This window comes from Rutilus rutilus (genome assembly GCF_951802725.1).
Source record: "Rutilus rutilus genome assembly, chromosome: 10".
Lineage (NCBI taxonomy): Eukaryota > Metazoa > Chordata > Actinopteri > Cypriniformes > Leuciscidae > Rutilus > Rutilus rutilus.
In genome coordinates, this window is record NC_140215.1 from 7,928,012 (window position 1) to 7,945,622 (window position 17,611).

At 38.1% G+C, this 17,611-nt stretch overlaps 1 protein-coding gene across 1 annotated transcript in view; it reads left to right on the forward strand.

Moving 5' to 3' along the window:
* The window catches only part of ttn.1 (titin, tandem duplicate 1), a 135,871-nt gene that overhangs the window by 47,151 nt on the left and 71,109 nt on the right, over positions 1-17,611 (forward strand). The window contains exons 74-114 of the mRNA XM_084421004.1: positions 53-448; positions 587-859; positions 956-1,231; positions 1,333-1,472; positions 1,872-1,998; positions 2,103-2,369; positions 2,601-2,867; positions 3,016-3,279; positions 3,391-3,530; positions 3,645-3,771; positions 3,899-4,165; positions 4,264-4,530; positions 5,118-5,384; positions 5,495-5,634; positions 5,739-5,865; positions 6,362-6,504; positions 7,560-7,683; positions 9,169-9,435; positions 9,552-9,649; positions 9,871-10,039; positions 10,135-10,401; positions 10,753-11,019; positions 11,138-11,416; positions 11,524-11,932; positions 12,013-12,137; positions 12,231-12,497; positions 12,579-12,848; positions 12,926-13,225; positions 13,684-13,986; positions 14,072-14,259; positions 14,370-14,484; positions 14,582-14,866; positions 14,947-15,098; positions 15,187-15,334; positions 15,478-15,655; positions 15,775-15,896; positions 15,976-16,263; positions 16,366-16,662; positions 16,749-16,935; positions 17,020-17,135; positions 17,220-17,519. Of these exons, the coding sequence (XP_084277130.1) occupies positions 53-448; positions 587-859; positions 956-1,231; positions 1,333-1,472; positions 1,872-1,998; positions 2,103-2,369; positions 2,601-2,867; positions 3,016-3,279; positions 3,391-3,530; positions 3,645-3,771; positions 3,899-4,165; positions 4,264-4,530; positions 5,118-5,384; positions 5,495-5,634; positions 5,739-5,865; positions 6,362-6,504; positions 7,560-7,683; positions 9,169-9,435; positions 9,552-9,649; positions 9,871-10,039; positions 10,135-10,401; positions 10,753-11,019; positions 11,138-11,416; positions 11,524-11,932; positions 12,013-12,137; positions 12,231-12,497; positions 12,579-12,848; positions 12,926-13,225; positions 13,684-13,986; positions 14,072-14,259; positions 14,370-14,484; positions 14,582-14,866; positions 14,947-15,098; positions 15,187-15,334; positions 15,478-15,655; positions 15,775-15,896; positions 15,976-16,263; positions 16,366-16,662; positions 16,749-16,935; positions 17,020-17,135; positions 17,220-17,519 (9,009 nt within the window). The remainder of the gene's footprint in view (positions 1-52; positions 449-586; positions 860-955; positions 1,232-1,332; positions 1,473-1,871; positions 1,999-2,102; positions 2,370-2,600; positions 2,868-3,015; positions 3,280-3,390; positions 3,531-3,644; positions 3,772-3,898; positions 4,166-4,263; positions 4,531-5,117; positions 5,385-5,494; positions 5,635-5,738; positions 5,866-6,361; positions 6,505-7,559; positions 7,684-9,168; positions 9,436-9,551; positions 9,650-9,870; positions 10,040-10,134; positions 10,402-10,752; positions 11,020-11,137; positions 11,417-11,523; positions 11,933-12,012; positions 12,138-12,230; positions 12,498-12,578; positions 12,849-12,925; positions 13,226-13,683; positions 13,987-14,071; positions 14,260-14,369; positions 14,485-14,581; positions 14,867-14,946; positions 15,099-15,186; positions 15,335-15,477; positions 15,656-15,774; positions 15,897-15,975; positions 16,264-16,365; positions 16,663-16,748; positions 16,936-17,019; positions 17,136-17,219; positions 17,520-17,611) is intronic.

A 17,611-nucleotide genomic window follows, 5' to 3' on the forward strand; every position in this document is an offset into this window, starting at 1 on the left:
CTTCCCCATAATGAAATAACTAAATATTTTAAAATATATATTTTTATTGTAGCAAGACAAACTCCTTCTCCTGGTGATGGTGGAAGGGGTAGAGGGAAACCTGGTGGTGGAGGTGACAAGCCTCCTGGAGATTCACCATTTGGTTTCCAGCTCAAAGCGGTCCCCTTGAAATTTGTGAAGGAGCTCCAGGACATTGTGTTGCAGGAGGCTGAGTCAATCGGCTCCTCAGCTATATTTGAGTGCCAGATCTCTCCATCTACGGCTATCACCACCTGGATGAAAGATGGAAGCAATCTAAGGGAGAGTCCAAAGCACAAATTCACATCTGATGGCAAAGACCGCAAACTGCAAATCATTGATGTACAGCTTTCAGACACTGGAGAGTACACATGTGTTGCAAAGCTGGGCAACAAAGAGAAGACCTCAACAGCTAAACTTGTTGTAGAAGGTATTTGTGACTGCTATCCCTCAAAGCATTTCTATTCAATTAAAAATTAAAGTCAAATAAAAAGTAAATTAATGTTAATATGTTGGTACTAATAATGTATGATTGTTAAAGTAGCATTTCTTCTTTCATCTCATATAGAATTACCTGTGAAATTCACAAAGAATCTGGAAGAAGAGACCTCCGTGCTTAAGGGCCAGCCAATGTATTTGACCTGTGAGTTGAGCAAGGACAAAGATGTGGTCTGGAAAAAGAATGGAAAAGAGATCAAGGAAATTCCGGGCAAAATTCAAATCAACGTTATTGGACTACAGCGTGCCATCACAATCCAGGACGCGAACGAGGAAGATGATGCTGGTGCTTACTCATGCGAGTGTGAAAACATAAAAACCCAAACTAATGTCAAGGTTATCGGTATGTATTTGATTTTAATTTTTTTTATTTTTTTTACTTTAATGTCTTTGTTAAATTTAGAGCTGGTATGAATTTACCCATGTCTGTATTCAACAGAAATTGTAAGAGACTGGTTAGTGAAACCTTTGCGGGACCAGCATGTGAAACCCAAAGCCACTGCTACATTTAAGGGCGAGCTCTTCAAAGACACACCTAACTGGAAGTGGTACAAGGGTAATGATGAAATTCCTAATGAGCCTACTGATAAGACTGAGGTGAAGAAGGAGGGTAAAGAGATCACTCTTACGGTCAAAAATGCCCAGCCTGATGACGTTGCTGAATATGCTGTGGAGGTTGAAGGCCGCAGATACGTAGCAAAACTAACACTTGGAGGTATGTAAAAACAAACAAAACAACAACTGAGGAGAGGTGTTGATTTCTGCTTATATATCCATCTTAAAATGTTGTATATAAACCTTTTAATCTCTATTCAGAACGTGAAGCTGAGATCTTGAAGCCTCTTGCTAGTGTGGAGGTGGTTGAGAAAACAGAGGCCAACTTTGACACTGAAATTTCAGAAGATGATGTGCCTGGAGAATGGAAACTTAGAGGGCAGGTTCTAACAAGATCACCGGTAAGACCTTATTCAAGAGTGCTACAAAATGAATCATTCCCAGTTCTGGGGAAACTACTTTGAAACTGTGGCTTCCCTGGCTAAAAGCTATAAATTGCCAAGCTCACCATTTTGAGATGTAGTTAGCTACAATACAAGCTACTAAGAAAAAAAAAAGAAAAAAAAACACTTAAAGCTATTTAAGGGGGTGATATCTTTTTAGATAACTATCAGATGAATTAAGTCGGTTTTATAATAAAAAAAAGCATTCTTCATCTGTCAATTAGGGTGACAATTCAATTAAATCAAATTCAATTAAACAGATATTTACACAAAATACTACTAAAATTATAGTGTTCTACTTTTTTTAAAGCACATTGTTCGGCAATTTTGATGATTCACAATTTTCTTCTATTTTAGACATGTGACATCAGATCTGAGGGAACCAAACGATTCCTTTCTATCAAAAATGTTCAGCTTGATCAGGCTGGTGAAGTTACATACCAAGCTCTGAATGCTGTGACAAGTGCTATGCTCACAGTCAAAGGTAAGAAAACAATTAATGTTTTTATACAGCATAAAAAAATAAAAATGAACATTTACAAATGCAGATGAGTGACGATATGGACAATGTACATTCTTACCTACCAGAGTTGGAAATGGAATTCACAGTCCCATTGAAGGATGTTACTGTGCATGAAATGAAACAGGCAAAGTTTGAATGCTCCATCAATAAGGATGTGCCTAAAGTGATTTGGTTTAAGGGTTCTGATATTGTTACACAAGGAAATAAGTATGAAATCATTGATGACGGAAAGAAACACATACTTATTGTTAATAACTGTGGCTTTGAGGATGAGGGAGAATACAGTATTGAGGTCTTGGGCAAATCATCAAAAGCAAAACTGATGGTAGAGGGTAAGTCTTAGTTATTATCTTGGTTAGTGAAGTGTTGGTCAAAATGCTTTGTGACAAAATTTAACAAGGGTGTTTATTAATGAGTAGTCTAACAAATAGTAAATAGTAAACAAAAACCTTTCATAATAATCTAATAAATTCACTAATAAATTCACCCATTTTCAAAGTTTATAGTATATTCATTTTTTTGCACCCATAGTTAATTTGTTATGCACTGAACAAATGTCATAGGTATGAGGCTGAACTTCACCTCAACATTAAAGGACCTAACTGTGAAGGAAGGTAGAACGGCTGTATTTGAGCTTGAGCTTTCTCATGAGAATGTCGCCGTGACATGGTACAAAAATGAAATAAAAGTGCATCCGAGCAGAACCGTGTTCACCAGCATGGTGGGAGTGAAGCATACACTAGAAATTAAGGAAGTATCACTAGATGATACTTGCCTAATAAAAGCAGAGGCTAAGGGAATATCCACAATGGCTAAGCTGCTGGTAATAGGTAATTTTACCCTTACATTTATTTGATCAACTAATCTTGTCTCTCTCTCTCCCCCCCCCCCCCAACACACAACAAAAACCTTTTGTAAAATGTTACTCATTATATTTTAGTTTCTGAATATTATTAACACAGCAACTTGTTTTTACAGAGGGTGATGCATATTTCACTGTCAAGTTACAAGATTTCACTGCAGTCGAGAAAGATGAAGTCACATTTGACTGCGAGCTCAGTAGAGATGTTCCTGTGAAATGGTTCCACAATGAAATTGAAATTAAAGCCTCCAAGATGGTTACCATGAAAGTTGAAGGCAAACGAAGAATCCTCAATCTTAAGAAAGTTGAGAACAAAGAAAAAGGATTATATGTTTGCGACTGTGGAACAGACAAGTCTTCAGCAAACTTGAACATTGAAGGTCAGTAATTAAGGTTATATTCTTAAAATGCAAAAACATTGCAACTTTTCAGGGGCGTGATGGGGTTTTATTTGTTGATTTTGTTCTAAACATTTTTTTATGGAATTCCAGCTCGTGACATCAAAGTGGTGCGACCCATATATGGCGTTGAGCTCTTTGATGGTGAGACAGCTCGTTTTGAGGTGGAAATCTCTGAAGATGATGTCCATGGCCAATGGAAACTGAAGGGCGAAGTATTATCTTCTTCACCTGTAAGCAAAGTTGCATCATTAATAAATAAATTAACAAATAAATTAAATCATCTTTCTAACAGACATCTTGCAAATTACTAACAATATTTTTCATTATGTGCTTTCTGCTAACAGGATGTTGAGATTATTGAGGATGGTGCAAAACATACATTAACACTCTACAACTGCAAAGTTTCCCAGTCTGGAGAGGTTACCTTCCAGGGAGCGAATGCAAAGTGTTCTGCAAATCTTAAAGTGAAAGGTAGTGTAAATTATAATGTTTTAGGTTATATACTGTATATATATATATTTATATATATATTATTGAAAATGTATTTAATGTAAATTCTTCCTGTACTATTTAATCTTTCTGTGCACCTTTATCATAGATTTGCCCATTTCTTTTGTCATGCCTTTGAGCGATGTACAAGTCTATGAGAAAGATGATGCAAGATTTGAAATTGAATTGTCAAGAGAGGCTAAGGTCATCCGTTGGCTTAAGGGATCTCAGGAGTTGAAGGCTGATGAAAAGATTGAAATCCTCGCAGAGGGGAAAAGGCATATTCTAGTTGTCAAATCTGTTGCGTACGAGGATGAGGCTAAGTACATGTTTGAGGCTGAGGACAAGAGAACATCTGCCAAACTTGTTATTCAGGGTAATAAAAAGATTTTTGTTATGAGAATCAGTATATGATGCACAGTATTCTCATTTCCTTTCAAACCTTTTCTGATCTGCATTTATTGTTCCTCTCAGGCATCCGTCTTGAGTTTGTCAGACCCATTAAAGATGTCACCGTTAAGGAGCGTGAGACTGCAGAATTCAGGATCGAACTCTCTCATGAGAAGATTCAAGTCACCTGGTACAAGAATGACGTGCGTTTGCATCCAAGCAAAGTGGTGCACATGTCCGAGGATGGCAAGATCCATACTCTGTCCTTCAAAGAGGTGTCTATTGATGACACATCTCTCATTAAAGTTGAGGCTCTTGGGAAAAGCTCTGAAGCAATGCTCACTGTACTTGGTAAGTGTTTATAATGTTTCCAAATACATGCATCTTTTGAAACTTGATTCTAATGGGTCAGTTGTGACATTAAGAGGTCAAACACTTTTGTATAATCACCACTAAACAGTATATTTGGCTATCATTCATGACAGTAAACTGGTGCTGCTTCAATAGCTACTGTGTCACTCTGCAGTCTCTTTTACATTTTTACCAGTACAAGTTACAATAGCTAACTAGTGCCATCTTGTGATTTTTTTTTCTCTCAAAACTTCTACTACAAACTTTAGTGAAAATTGCCATCTGAGGTTTTCAGTATTAATTTTATGGTAAGCATAAACAATTTGATAGATGACTAGAAGCTCAGGAATGCTCATCTAAAGCAAGAAAAATTAAAACCTCGCTTAAAAGAACAAGCAACAAGAAATATGAGGTGGATAACAGATCTTAAAATAGAGGAAGCTAAAGATGTTGGCAAACTAGTCCATAGAAAAAAGGTGGTCTTCATCACTCTATATAGGTTCATTTTGCTTTACATCCCTTACGTAGACATTTTTGTATATTGGTAAAACATGTTGAACATTTCATGTTCTTTTCTATATCAACAGAGGGAGAAGCCTACTTTACCACCAAGTTGCAGGACTACACTGCAGTTGAGAAGGATGAGGTTGTCCTAATGTGCGAAATGAGCAAATCATCTGCTCAGGTGAAATGGTTCAAAGATGGCAAGGAGATCACTCCCTCTAAGAATGTCCTCATCAAGGCTGATGGAAAGAAACGTATCCTGACAGTAAAGAAGGCAGAGAAGGCAAACATTGGCGATTACGTTTGTGACTGCGGCTCTGACAAAACAACAGCCAAACTTAACATTGAAGGTATGTATCTTTTTAATGTATTTTTTTAATTCATCCATATATAGATTGATAGATTGAAATTAGTATGAACTACTATAACCTAGTCTCTACCCCTCTCCTGTTCTCTGCAGAACGTGACATTAAGATTACCCGTCCACTGTACAGTGTGGAGGTCACAGAGACAGAGACTGCTCGCTTTGAGACAGAAATCTCTGAGGAGGATGTTCATGGACACTGGAAACTCAAAGGAGATGCCCTGCACCAGTCTGCTGTAAGGGTTTCCTGCAATGCATGTTGTTGTACTTTTATTTTTTAAATATTATTTACATACTTTTTTATATTTTTAACAATAAATTAAATGTTTGTTCCACTCAGGACTGTGAAATTAAGGAGGAAGGCACCAAGCACATGCTTATCCTTTACAATGTCCGCATGGATATGGCTGGTGGTGTAGATTTCAGTGCTGCTAATGCAAAATCAAGTGCTCAGCTAAGAGTTAAAGGTGAGAATCCTCATAAGTGTGCAAAAAAAAAAGAAGCATTTGGCCAACATTATTTTTGTAACGATTGTTCTTAAATTCTTTATGACTTGTGTTAGGCTTGTCTTAGATTATTTATTCACAACAAAAATCAATTTTTTACATTGGGTAACAAACCAGCCAACATTCTTGTTTTACTAAAAAAGAAAATGTTGAATGACAGTAACAGATAACTAATTGGGGATAAGTCAGCAGCCAACAAACCTATTTTAGAAGCCCCATTCCTTATCAGGAGTGGGTGGGGGTGATTGGCAGAGCTGAAACATTCCTCGTTTATCTGACCACAGGCAGTGCAAGGAATCTCAATATGTTAATGATGCAGAGCCCTGTGTGATAAACTGGAAAACTGAATAGTACTTCAAGCTTGCAAATTGTAGCTTAGTGACAGATCACAATGACAACTTGTAGTAGTAGGATTGTTTCTTGGCATTATTAAGGATGGCCTTTTCTTCCTCTCAAGCACGCACAATTGGACTTCTGCGACCTCTTCGGGATGTCACTGTCACTGCTGGAGAGACTGCCACCTTTGACTGTGAGCTCTCATATGAAGATATTCCTGTTGAATGGTTAGTTGGATCAACAAAGATGGAGCCAAGTGATAGGGTAAGATTATTTTCTTTAGATTTCAGCAATTTAGTCTTTAATCGTTAATTGGGCCATTTTCAATGTAGCTTTATCCAAGTCAAAACTTTCAAGTTTTTATTGTGATTCCAGCTGAAGTTATGTCATAATTAGTCTAAACCCATATACATTATATACTAACTAGTATATAGTAATATAACTATATACACAAATAGTATGTATATATTGTTGTTTTAGGGTGACAATTCCAAGTGAAAAGTCTGTATGAAATATGTTCTGCATATAAGGACTTCCAGCAGTACTTGCTGGTTTCGAGATAACACTGGGCCATTTTGCCCTGCAGGCGCCCTTATTGTTATTTTTAACTGCTTCAAGAGTGTTGTTGAAGTGCTGATATAGTGAAATTCATAATCCTTTAGACATTTGATAAAAATATATATTTTCTAATACTTCACAAGTTCACATTCCTAATGCATTTGTTCTTTCACATAGCTTAACAGATAACTAAATTATAGAACAAAATGATCTGTTTCTTAAAGGCATCAAATGTTCTTTAATTTTGCCATTTCCTTAACTCTTTCCTCCCCAGCGTTTTTAAGAAGTTGCCAGCCAGTGCCAGCATTTTTGATCATTTTCACAAAACTTTCATGGGCCCCAGAATATTTTGTTATATGAATATCTGAACATGCAATATATCAAAAGAAAGAACATAGCCTCTGCTTTAAAAAACAACCTTTTAGTCTCTCTTCATGCATTCTTTTTTATCAGCACTTGAATGTGGGTAAGTTTAATTAAAAAAGCAACATTTTGAACAAAAAGCAGAGAAAATCTTTTTTTGTCAAATACCGGATCGAATTCAGAATGATGATCAAAACATAGATGGAGTAGACCACTTCCATCAACAATCATGGATTGCCGTAATATTCCGTCATTGGCGGGGAAGCGTTGTGTCATAAATGACTGAAAATTCTGTCAATGGGATAGAGTTAATATTTGCTTTTGAAATGTTGTTGCAAAAATGGGAAAAGAGCAATTGATAAACCCACTCAACAACTATGCCACATTGGTGTGTGCAGGTGGTCACGAGAGTAGAAGGAAGACTGCATTCCCTGACTTTGAGAGATGTCAAGATGACAGAGGCTGGGGAAGTGAAACTGACTGCAAAGGAATTTGTGACCCAGGCCAAACTTACTGTGAACGGTAAATTAAATAAATAAACAAAATATACTAATAAAATTTGTATTTTAGAATAATTTAGATACTATTATAGTTTTTTATTATTATTTTGAAATTGTTTTTATTTTAATATTTTTCATTTTCATTTTATTTGTAAAGTTTTAATAATTTTGTTGTGTTTTGTCATTTTTATTCTATAAATCTATATATTAAAAAAAAGATATATAATAGGGGTGTGACGAGACACTTATCTCACAAGACGAGACGAGACACGACACGAGATTGGGTTCACGAGAACGAGACGAGATGAGATTTTTACACAATATTTTATAGGAATCCTCAATGACAAAATTCATGACTGGAAAAAAAGTCTGTAGGAGCATTTTGAAATGTTTTAACTAATAATCTTCTACTTTATGAGTATGATAATATTATCAATTATACAACAATATACAAGAGCTGTAAAAGGTTTTGCCACAAACTAAACTGACTGGCTTTTCTACTGGATGATTTCACACGAGTCTCTTCAGACCTTACTGAGCATGATTTATGAGCTTCCAGAACTTCTGATTGAGGCTGTGTGTGACCTCCTAATTGAACTCCTTTCCACAAATTGAACATAGAAATAAAAACAGTATAAATAACAAAAATAAATACCAGTTTTTCCTTAGTCTTTTTAAGTGCAAACAATAAGTGCAAGTGGACCATAATCAAAGGACTCTCTCAGTATTCAAAGTACAAACAGACCAAAACAGAGACCAGAGCCACAACCACAACCACAGTCCAGAGGTAGGCTATTGTATGCAGCATAATTTGCGCGCATCAGTTTTACTTTCACTTTCGGATTCGCGATCGCACATACTCTGTGTAGACAAGATTTTTTTATTATTATTTTTTATTATTATTTACAGTCTATGCATTTATCAGCTGCTTAGGCTCTGTTGAGCAACGAATCCTCTGCCATCGTCACGCCATCAGTGATCCTGCTGCACTGTGTGCGACTGCAACTCGTCCTGGATGAGCAGAGCAGACATGTACAATAGATTACAATGGTTTTTATTTTTATGAAAACAGCAAACAACAGTGGAGGCATGTAATGTGAATGTAGCGGTGGCATATTCTATGCTAAATCTGATTTCACCCTCTTGTCCGTCATGGCGATTTTTTCACTCAATGACATCGAGACAGCTTTTCACTCAATGAGAAATCTCGTCATATTTTAGTCTTGCGAGATCTCGTCACACTCCTAATATATAAATATAAATCTATATCGTTTTTAGTCATTTTTATTTCCATTTCCATTATTATTTTAGAGAATGAGAAATGCTGCCTTGGCAACTAGCTCAAATAAAATATGTTTTTTTTTAATGGTTTTAGTTTTAGCTAGTTAAGTATTAGTTTGTATTCCTATATACATGAATGTTAGAGGTTGTTTTTTTGCAGTAGTTTTCAAGAGGGGCATAAATAGAGGTTGCTTAGAGTTTCACATTACCACATTACATATCACAGAGCCACCAGTTGAGTTCACCAAGCCCTTGGAGGACCAGACTGTTGAGGAGGAAGCCACTGCCATTCTGGAGTGTGAACTGTCCAGGGAGAAGGCTGATGTCAAGTGGTTCAGAGACGGACAGGAAATTCGTAAAACCAAGAAGTATGAGATGGTGGCTGAGGGACGCATAAGGAGGCTGATCATCAAGGACTGTAGCCTTGATGATTCCAAGACATATACCTGTGATGCAAAGGAGTTCAAGACGTCTGCTTTCTTAAATGTTGAACGTAAGTTTACAGAAAAAAATCTGACATGCAGAAACTTGAATAAAGCCAACTATTGTAAAGAAATAAAATGAACAACGCAGTGCATTTGTATAATGAATATGTCTATCTATTTTCAGCTCCATTTGTTGAATTCACTAAGCCTCTTCACGATGTTGAGGTTAAGGAGAAGGAATCTGCTAAGTTTGAATGCGAATTGTCCCGTGAAAGTGGCAAGGTATTTTTTAACAGAAACCTAAAGTCTGGGACTACTAGTGAAACTGTGTCTGGTTAACATTTTCATAATTTAATATTATTTTAATTACAAATTATATTATTAGCAGCATAGCAATTTGAGTGAGAACTTTAATTGAAAAAGTTTTAGTTTTGCAATTTTACTTTAACAACAGCATGCACAGAAGCTGAGAGTGTATTGATTCATAATTGTTTGTTGCACAGGTCCGCTGGTTCAAAGATGGCGCTGAGATCAGGAAAGGCAAAAAGTATGAGATTATTGCCAAGGGATTACAGCGTATTCTCATCATCAGTAAGGCAGTGTTTGATGATGAGGCAGAATATGAATGTGACGCAAGAACATCCAAATCCTCTGGAATGCTAACAGTTGTCGGTGGGTTTTATTTCAGTCATTATTCTACAGTCAATCAATTCTACAAACACTCAATCACATTACAGACATTAATAACAATTCCTTTTGCCTTGCAGAGGAGGAAGCTAGATTTACAAAGAACCTATCCAATGTTGAGGGCACAGAAACCGACAGCATTAAGATGATTTGTGAGGTCTCTAAACCCAGTTCAGAGGTTACATGGTACAAGGGTGACCAGGAGATCCCTGAGGGTGGTAGATATGAACATGTTGCAGATGGGAGAAAGAGAATTCTAATCATACAGGACCTCCGTATGGATGATGCTGGAGAGTACCACTGCAAACTGCCTGCTTCAGAAACAAAAGGAACTCTAAAGATCAGTGGTATGTTTTAAGCTTAGATTATTACAAACTGTTATAATAAAAAGTCCTGCAAGCTCAAGGTTCCCATGGTCATGGGAAACCTAGAAAAGTAGGGAATTTTTAAACTGTGATTTCCAGGCCTCGAAACGTCACAGAAATTTCTATAACGAATATATATTTTTATGCCGAGCTATAGAATATTTTGTTTGCTTTTTGTGAGTTCACTCTGTTTAAAGATAGTTTTCAAATCCATATCCAGTAATCTCAAGTTTACTGATCAAAAGGTGTGGAAATCCTGATGCATGTAATAATCTCACTGATAATTTAATTAGGCATTGATTTACTTAAAATTGTCTCTCTGTATTGCTTTAGAATTGGCAGCTGAATTCATTGCTAGGCCCCAAAACCAAGAGGCCATTGAAGGTGAAAAGGCTGAGTTTGTTTGCTCAGTGTCTAAGGAAAATTATGAAGTTAAATGGTTCAAAGGAGACAAAGAACTTACAACTGATGACAAGTATGACATTGTCATTGATGGTAAGAGGAGGGTGCTCATTGTCAAAAACTGTGAGCTAAAAGATGAGGGTGCATTCACTGCCCACATTGGCTCTGTAAAGGCTTCAGCAGACCTTTTGGTGATTGGTAAGTTTTTCTTTTTTAGTATATTTTTCTGTAATGTGCTTTTGTTAAAGAGGTCCAAATGTTCAATTTTGAATTATCGTATTAAATTGGACTAAAATTGGTACTTTTGTCTCTTTAGAAAAACTGAGGATAATCACTCCCCTCAAGGATGCCCAAGTAAAAGAAGGACAAGAGATTGTTCTTAACTGTGAGGTGAACTCAGATGGAGCTAAAGCCAAATGGCTGAAGAACAATGAGACAATGTTTGAGAGTAGCAAGTTTGTTATGGTTCAGAGAGACACTGTGTTCTCTCTGAGAATCAAAGCTGCAGAAAAGCCAGATGAAGCCAGTTACACCATTACACTGACAAACCAGCGCGGAGAACAGGCCAAGTGTTCTGCTAACATCAACGTACTAGGTGTGCCATTATTATATGTCTACCTTTTATACCATGTGTATTTTGACTGCAGTATATGCAAAATGTTTATACTTGTTTTTTGTTTTGTTTTGTTTTTGCATTCACAGAGGAAGCCATCAAGATCATTGAGCCACTAGAGGACTGTGAAATAGAGGAAAAGAAGACCATTACTTTCACTTGCAAAGTGAATAGACCAAATGTGACAGTCCAGTGGATGAAGGCCGGTCAAGAAGTCACTTTCAGCAAGCGTATTCTGTATCGTGTTGACAAGGACAAGCACACTTTGACCATTAAGGACTGCAACCTTGCAGATGAAGGTGAATACACTGTAGTTGCTGGCGCTGATAAGTCCACAGGAGAACTGGTCATCAGTGAGGCACCCACTGATTTCGCTTCTCAGCTCAGAGACCAAACCATCACAGAGTTTGAGGATGCTGAGTTCACTTGCAAATTGTCAAAGGAAAAAGCCCATGTTAAATGGTACAGGAACGGACGTGAAATCAGAGAAGGACCCAGGTTAGGTTTGAACCATGAAACTATGAAAAAGTACTTTGTGATGATGTGAAAACTTTTGCTAATGTTATGATCTTTCTTAGATATCATATGGAGAAAGATGGAAAAGAATGCAAGCTTGTAGTCAAAAAGTGCAGACCAGATGATGAATGTGAATATGCCTGTGGAGTGGAAGATAAAAGATCAAGGGCACGTCTCTTTGTTGAAGGTAATTTTTTTCACAGCCAATTTCTGGTATCCATGTTCGTATTGCCCAATGATTTGATGTGCTCATGGCATCTTTCTTTTCTTTCATCAACAGAGATTCCAGTGGAAATCATCAGACCACCCACAGATGTATTTGAGCCCCCAGGATCCGATATTGTGTTTGAGGCTGAACTAAATAAAGATAGAGTTGAGGTCAGATGGATGAGGAACAACATGGTCATTGTCCAGGGTGACAAATACCAGATGATTAGTGACGGCAAAGTTCATAGACTTCAGGTCTGTGAAATCAGACCCCGTGATCAGGGAGAATACAGAATAGTTGCCAAGGAGAAGGATGCCAGAGCCAAGCTTGAGCTTGCAGGTAGGAAGAGTGAGTGTTAATGCAATTTGGTTTTTCATATAAAGGAACATATTTTTTAATATCCTGTACTTTTCCTTACAGCTATTCCAAAGATCAAGACCACAGATCAGAACCTTGTAACAGATGCTGGAAAGCCTTTTGTGATGACGGTTCCCTATGATGCTTATCCTCGTGCTGAGGCAGAATGGTTTTACAATGACATCAGTCTACCAGGGCAAAACATTGACACATCTAATGATCGAACAGAGTATAGGCTCAAGGACCCAAAGAAGTCAGACCAGGGTCGTTACAAGATTGTCATAAAGAATAAACATGGAACAGGAGAGGCTTTTATTAATCTGGATGTAATTGGTGAGTAGGAAATTCAATTAGATGATGTACAGACAATTTTAAATGTTCTAGATGTCTAATAAAAGTGTTGTTTGTAGATGTTCCGGGACCTGTGAAGAACCTTCATGTTGTTGACACTGCTGATGGTGAGGTCAGCCTTGCTTGGGAGGAACCGGAAAGTGATGGCGGAAGCAAGATCTTGGCTTATGTGGTTGAGAGACGAGATGTCAAACGCAAGACCTGGACAATGGCCACAGACCGTGCTGACATTCCAGAGTATTGTGTTGGTGGATTGCAGAGGGACAACATGTATTTCTTCCGTGTATGTGCTCGCAATAGAGTTGGGAATGGAGAGACTGTTACCACAGACGAGGCAGTTCAAGCCAAAAACAAATTTGGTGAGCTATGCTTTAGTTTATTTTGCTTGTTAAGTCTGTTATGTACCACTGTTTCCAACAACAAACTGTGTTGATATACACTCACAGTGTGTTTTAATAACACAGAAAAATCATCATCCTAACCTTATCTCCATACCAAAATCTCAGATGGTCAGACAATGATTCATCTTTTATAAATCATTGAAATATTGGTGTACGGGATGCTGTCAGCCTTGAGACTGTAGTGTACACTGTGAGTTTTTAAAATCTTAGCTTAAATGTGTGATGTGAATAAAAGGTGCACACAAATGGCTGTTGAAATCGTATTTTCAATTGAACTGAGTAGAAGCTTGGACCCAGAAACAGTACATCCTTACATCACGACTTAACAAGCGGATTGTGTGGTAAGAGTTGAGACTGTAACAACTAATCAAAGAATTAAAAAATATATATATATATTTTTTATTCACTTCTAACAGATGTGCCTGATGCACCTCAAAAGGTTATGGTTGGAGTTGTCAATAGGTTAGGTGCCACTGTGTCCTGGGAACCACCACTGTTTGATGGAGGATCTGAGATCACATCTTATATCATTGAACTCCGTGACAGAACCTCTCTGAAATGGGAGCCTGCTATGGTGGTCAAAGCTGAGGATCGCACAGCCACACTCAGTGATGTTGTTGAAAACAAGGAGTACATCTTCAGGGTCAGAGCTGAGAACAAAGCTGGAATTGGCCAGCCAAGCGCTGCCACAGATCCAGTGAAGATTATGGATCCCATTGGTTAGTAGGGTTTATATGTTTTTCATTATGTCTTGAGTTGTTGCAAAACCCAGTGTCAAACTTTCAATTTTGTTTCCTATCACAGAGAGGCCAAGTCCACCTCTGAACTTCAACTACACAAATCAGACCAAAGACTCAGTTCAGCTGTCATGGGAAATACCCATTAGCAATGGAGGCAGCATGATTACAGGCTACATCATTGAGAGGTGTGAAGATGGCACTGACAAGTGGCTGAGATGTAACGCTAGACTTTGCCCTGACCTTTACTACAGGGTATGTCGTCTTGACTAATTTTGAATTTAACAACACTAATTTATTATCTTATTAAAGGATTATTTTGTTTTACAATGTGTTCATTTATGTGTCCTATATCCTATATTAAGGTTTCTGGTCTGAAGTTTGGTCAGAAATATCACTACAGAGTTTGTGCAGAAAATGCTGCTGGGATGTCTGATCCAGCTGATGCAATTGGGCCACTTTTAGCCGATGACCCTCATGGTAAACTATTTTCAACTTTAGCCATATCCCCTTAAAGACAGATAAAATACACAGACATTATTTTACCTGCTTTTTCATTTTATTTTTCCGCCCTTAGTGGGACCCACCATGGACCTCAGTGGTTTTAAAAATGGTCTGGAGGTCATTGTCCCCAATGCTCTTATCATCCGAGTTCCTATTACGGGATATCCTATGCCTAAACCCAAGTGGACATTTGGTGACAAAGAGCTCACCACAGGTGACCGTGTTTCCATGGTCACAAAGCCTACATTCACCGAATTGGTTGTTGCGCCAAGTGTGCGTCCAGACAAGGGAACATATACCTTACAACTGGAGAATGATGTGACGACCATATCTGGAGAGATCGAAGTCAATGTTATTGGTATACAAATTTTCATTTTAATATCTTGTTTTTGTTTTTGCACAACAATTAATGTACAATCCTATTTTTGCATCTTTCAGCATGTCCAAGTGCACCCAAAGACTTCAAAGTTGCAGAGGTGACCAGACATCATGTGCATCTAATGTGGGAAGCACCAGAGTATGATGGAGGCAGCCCTGTAAGTGGGTACAATATTGAGAAAAGAGAGGTTTCCCGCAAGACCTGGGTCAAGGTGAGGTGTTTTTAACAGTTACTTGTTAACACTATTTGTACACTACACTCAGTGAAACATTTAGGTGCTAACAACATCTACACTTCAGGTGATGTCAGGCATACAGGACCTTGAGTACACTGTCACAGATGTCATTGAGGGCAAGGAGTACTTGTTCAGTGTTATTGCTTGCAACAAATGTGGACCAGGAGAGCCAGCATACATTGATGAACCTGTGAATGTGTCCTCCCCAGCCAGTAAGTCTTAAAAAGTGTTACACACAGGCATACTGTTTTTATAATACTTAATATCATTCTGTGTTGACAATATCATTCCATTAGTTTGAGGGTTATGAAATAAAGAACAGTATGACAGTGTATGAAACTTGTTTGAAATACAGCTGTGCCTGATCCTCCTGAGAACCTGAAATGGAGGGACAAATCAGCAAAGAGCATCTTTCTGCTTTGGGAACCTCCCAGATATGATGGTGGTGCTGCTGTTAAGGGCTACATTGTTGATAAATGTCAGCGTGGCACTGACAAATGGGAAGCCTGTGGAGATCCCATACCTGAGCTTAAGTGAGTAATGATTCTTCACGAGCATCCCCGTAATGGAACATACTGTAACTAAAACATATAATTGTTTTTTTATAATTATTCAGATACATCTGTAATCTGTCTCATTACACATATCCCAGGTTCCAGGTGACTGGTCTTATTGAAGGTCAATGGTATGCCTATCGCGTGAGAGCGGTGAACAGACTTGGAGCCAGCCGACCATGCAAGGCTACAGACGAGATCCTTGCTGTGGATCCTAAAGGTTAGTGATCAAGATCCACTCATATAATAGTTAAATAGTATTTAGAATCCGCTATATTCACATTTTTATTTTATTACAGAGCCACCAGAGATCCAGCTGGATGCGAAGCTTCTTGCAGGCTTGACTGCCAGGGCTGGAACTAAGATTGACCTGCCTGCTGATGTGCTTGGCAAGCCAGAGCCAAGAGTAAAATGGACAAAGGCTGACCTTGTCCTGAAACCAGAGGATAGGATTAGCATTGACTCAAAACCTAGCCATTCAACACTTTCCATTGCAAACACAACCAGATCTGACACAGCGACCTATATCATTGAGGCTGTCAATACAAGTGGCCGTGCCACTGCAACGGTTGACGTCAACATTCTTGGTAGGGTGTTGCTTTACATAATCTGTCATTTCAGCATAATGCAATTGAAAAAATTGGTAGTAATTTTATTTATTTATTTATTTTCATCTTGTTGAAAAACAGATAAACCTGGCCCTCCGGCTGCTTTTGATATCTCTGAAATCACCAATGAATCCTGCTGTTTGGCCTGGAATGCCCCCAGAGATGATGGTGGCTCTCCAGTAACCAATTACATTGTTGAGATGAGACCCATAGATAAAGAAGAGTGGCAGAAACTGTCTGCTACAGTAAAACAAACTGCTTTCAAAGCCTGCAAACTGGTATCTATGAAGGAATATGTCTTCAGGGTGTCTGCTGAGAACCAATATGGCATTGGGACTCCTGCAGAGCATGTGCCTATTGTTGCAAAGTATTCATTTGGTAAGTGTACTTGTCACTATATTATACATTTTCACAAGTTTCTTTATCTCAACTTATTTACTAAATTAATTATCTTGGTCACTCAGATACTCCTGGGGCACCAACCAGGGTTCAGCCTTCTGATATCACAAAGGATGCTGTAACTCTAACTTGGTATGAGCCTGATGAAGATGGTGGAAGCCCCATCACTGGTTACTGGGTTGAGAGGTTTGATCCTGAGACTGACAAATGGATCAGGTGTAACAAGCTTCCAATTAAGGACACAACACACAGGTAGGATCATTGTTTTCATTGTGTCTGCATTTAAAAGGTGAAGGAAGGACAAAAGAAATTCTCAAAATAAGGTTACCTTTTAAGGGTGAAAGGTTTGCCAACAAAGAAGAAGTGCAGGTTCCGTGTTTTGGCTGAGAATCTTGCTGGACCAGGAAAGCCAAGTGCTGAGACTGACCCAATTTTGATTAAAGATCCAATTGGTAGGTTACAGTTTTATTTTCCAACATTGAGGCAATTAAATAAATAAAATTTAAAGTCATGAATTTCAAATGTTGTTGTTTTAGATCCTCCTTGGGCTCCTGGGAAACCATTCATCAAAGACATTGCCAAGACTTCAGCACACCTGCAGTGGACCAGGCCTGAGCATGATGGCGGTGCTAAGATTGAGTCCTACATAATTGAGCTTCAAAAGAGTGGAACTGAGGAATGGGTTCGTGTAGCTGAGGATGTACCAACAACCGAGCATTTATTGAAGGGTCTGATGGAGAAGCAAGAGTATTCATTTAGAATCAAGGCCATCAATGTTGCTGGAGAGAGTGAACCCAGTGATCCAAGTGACCCTGTTGTATGCAAAGAGAGACTTTGTAAGTGTTAACAGAAAGTTTGAAAACTGATTTGTCTAAACATTATGGTCATTATAGTAAACAATTATATATATCGAGATCATATCATATCA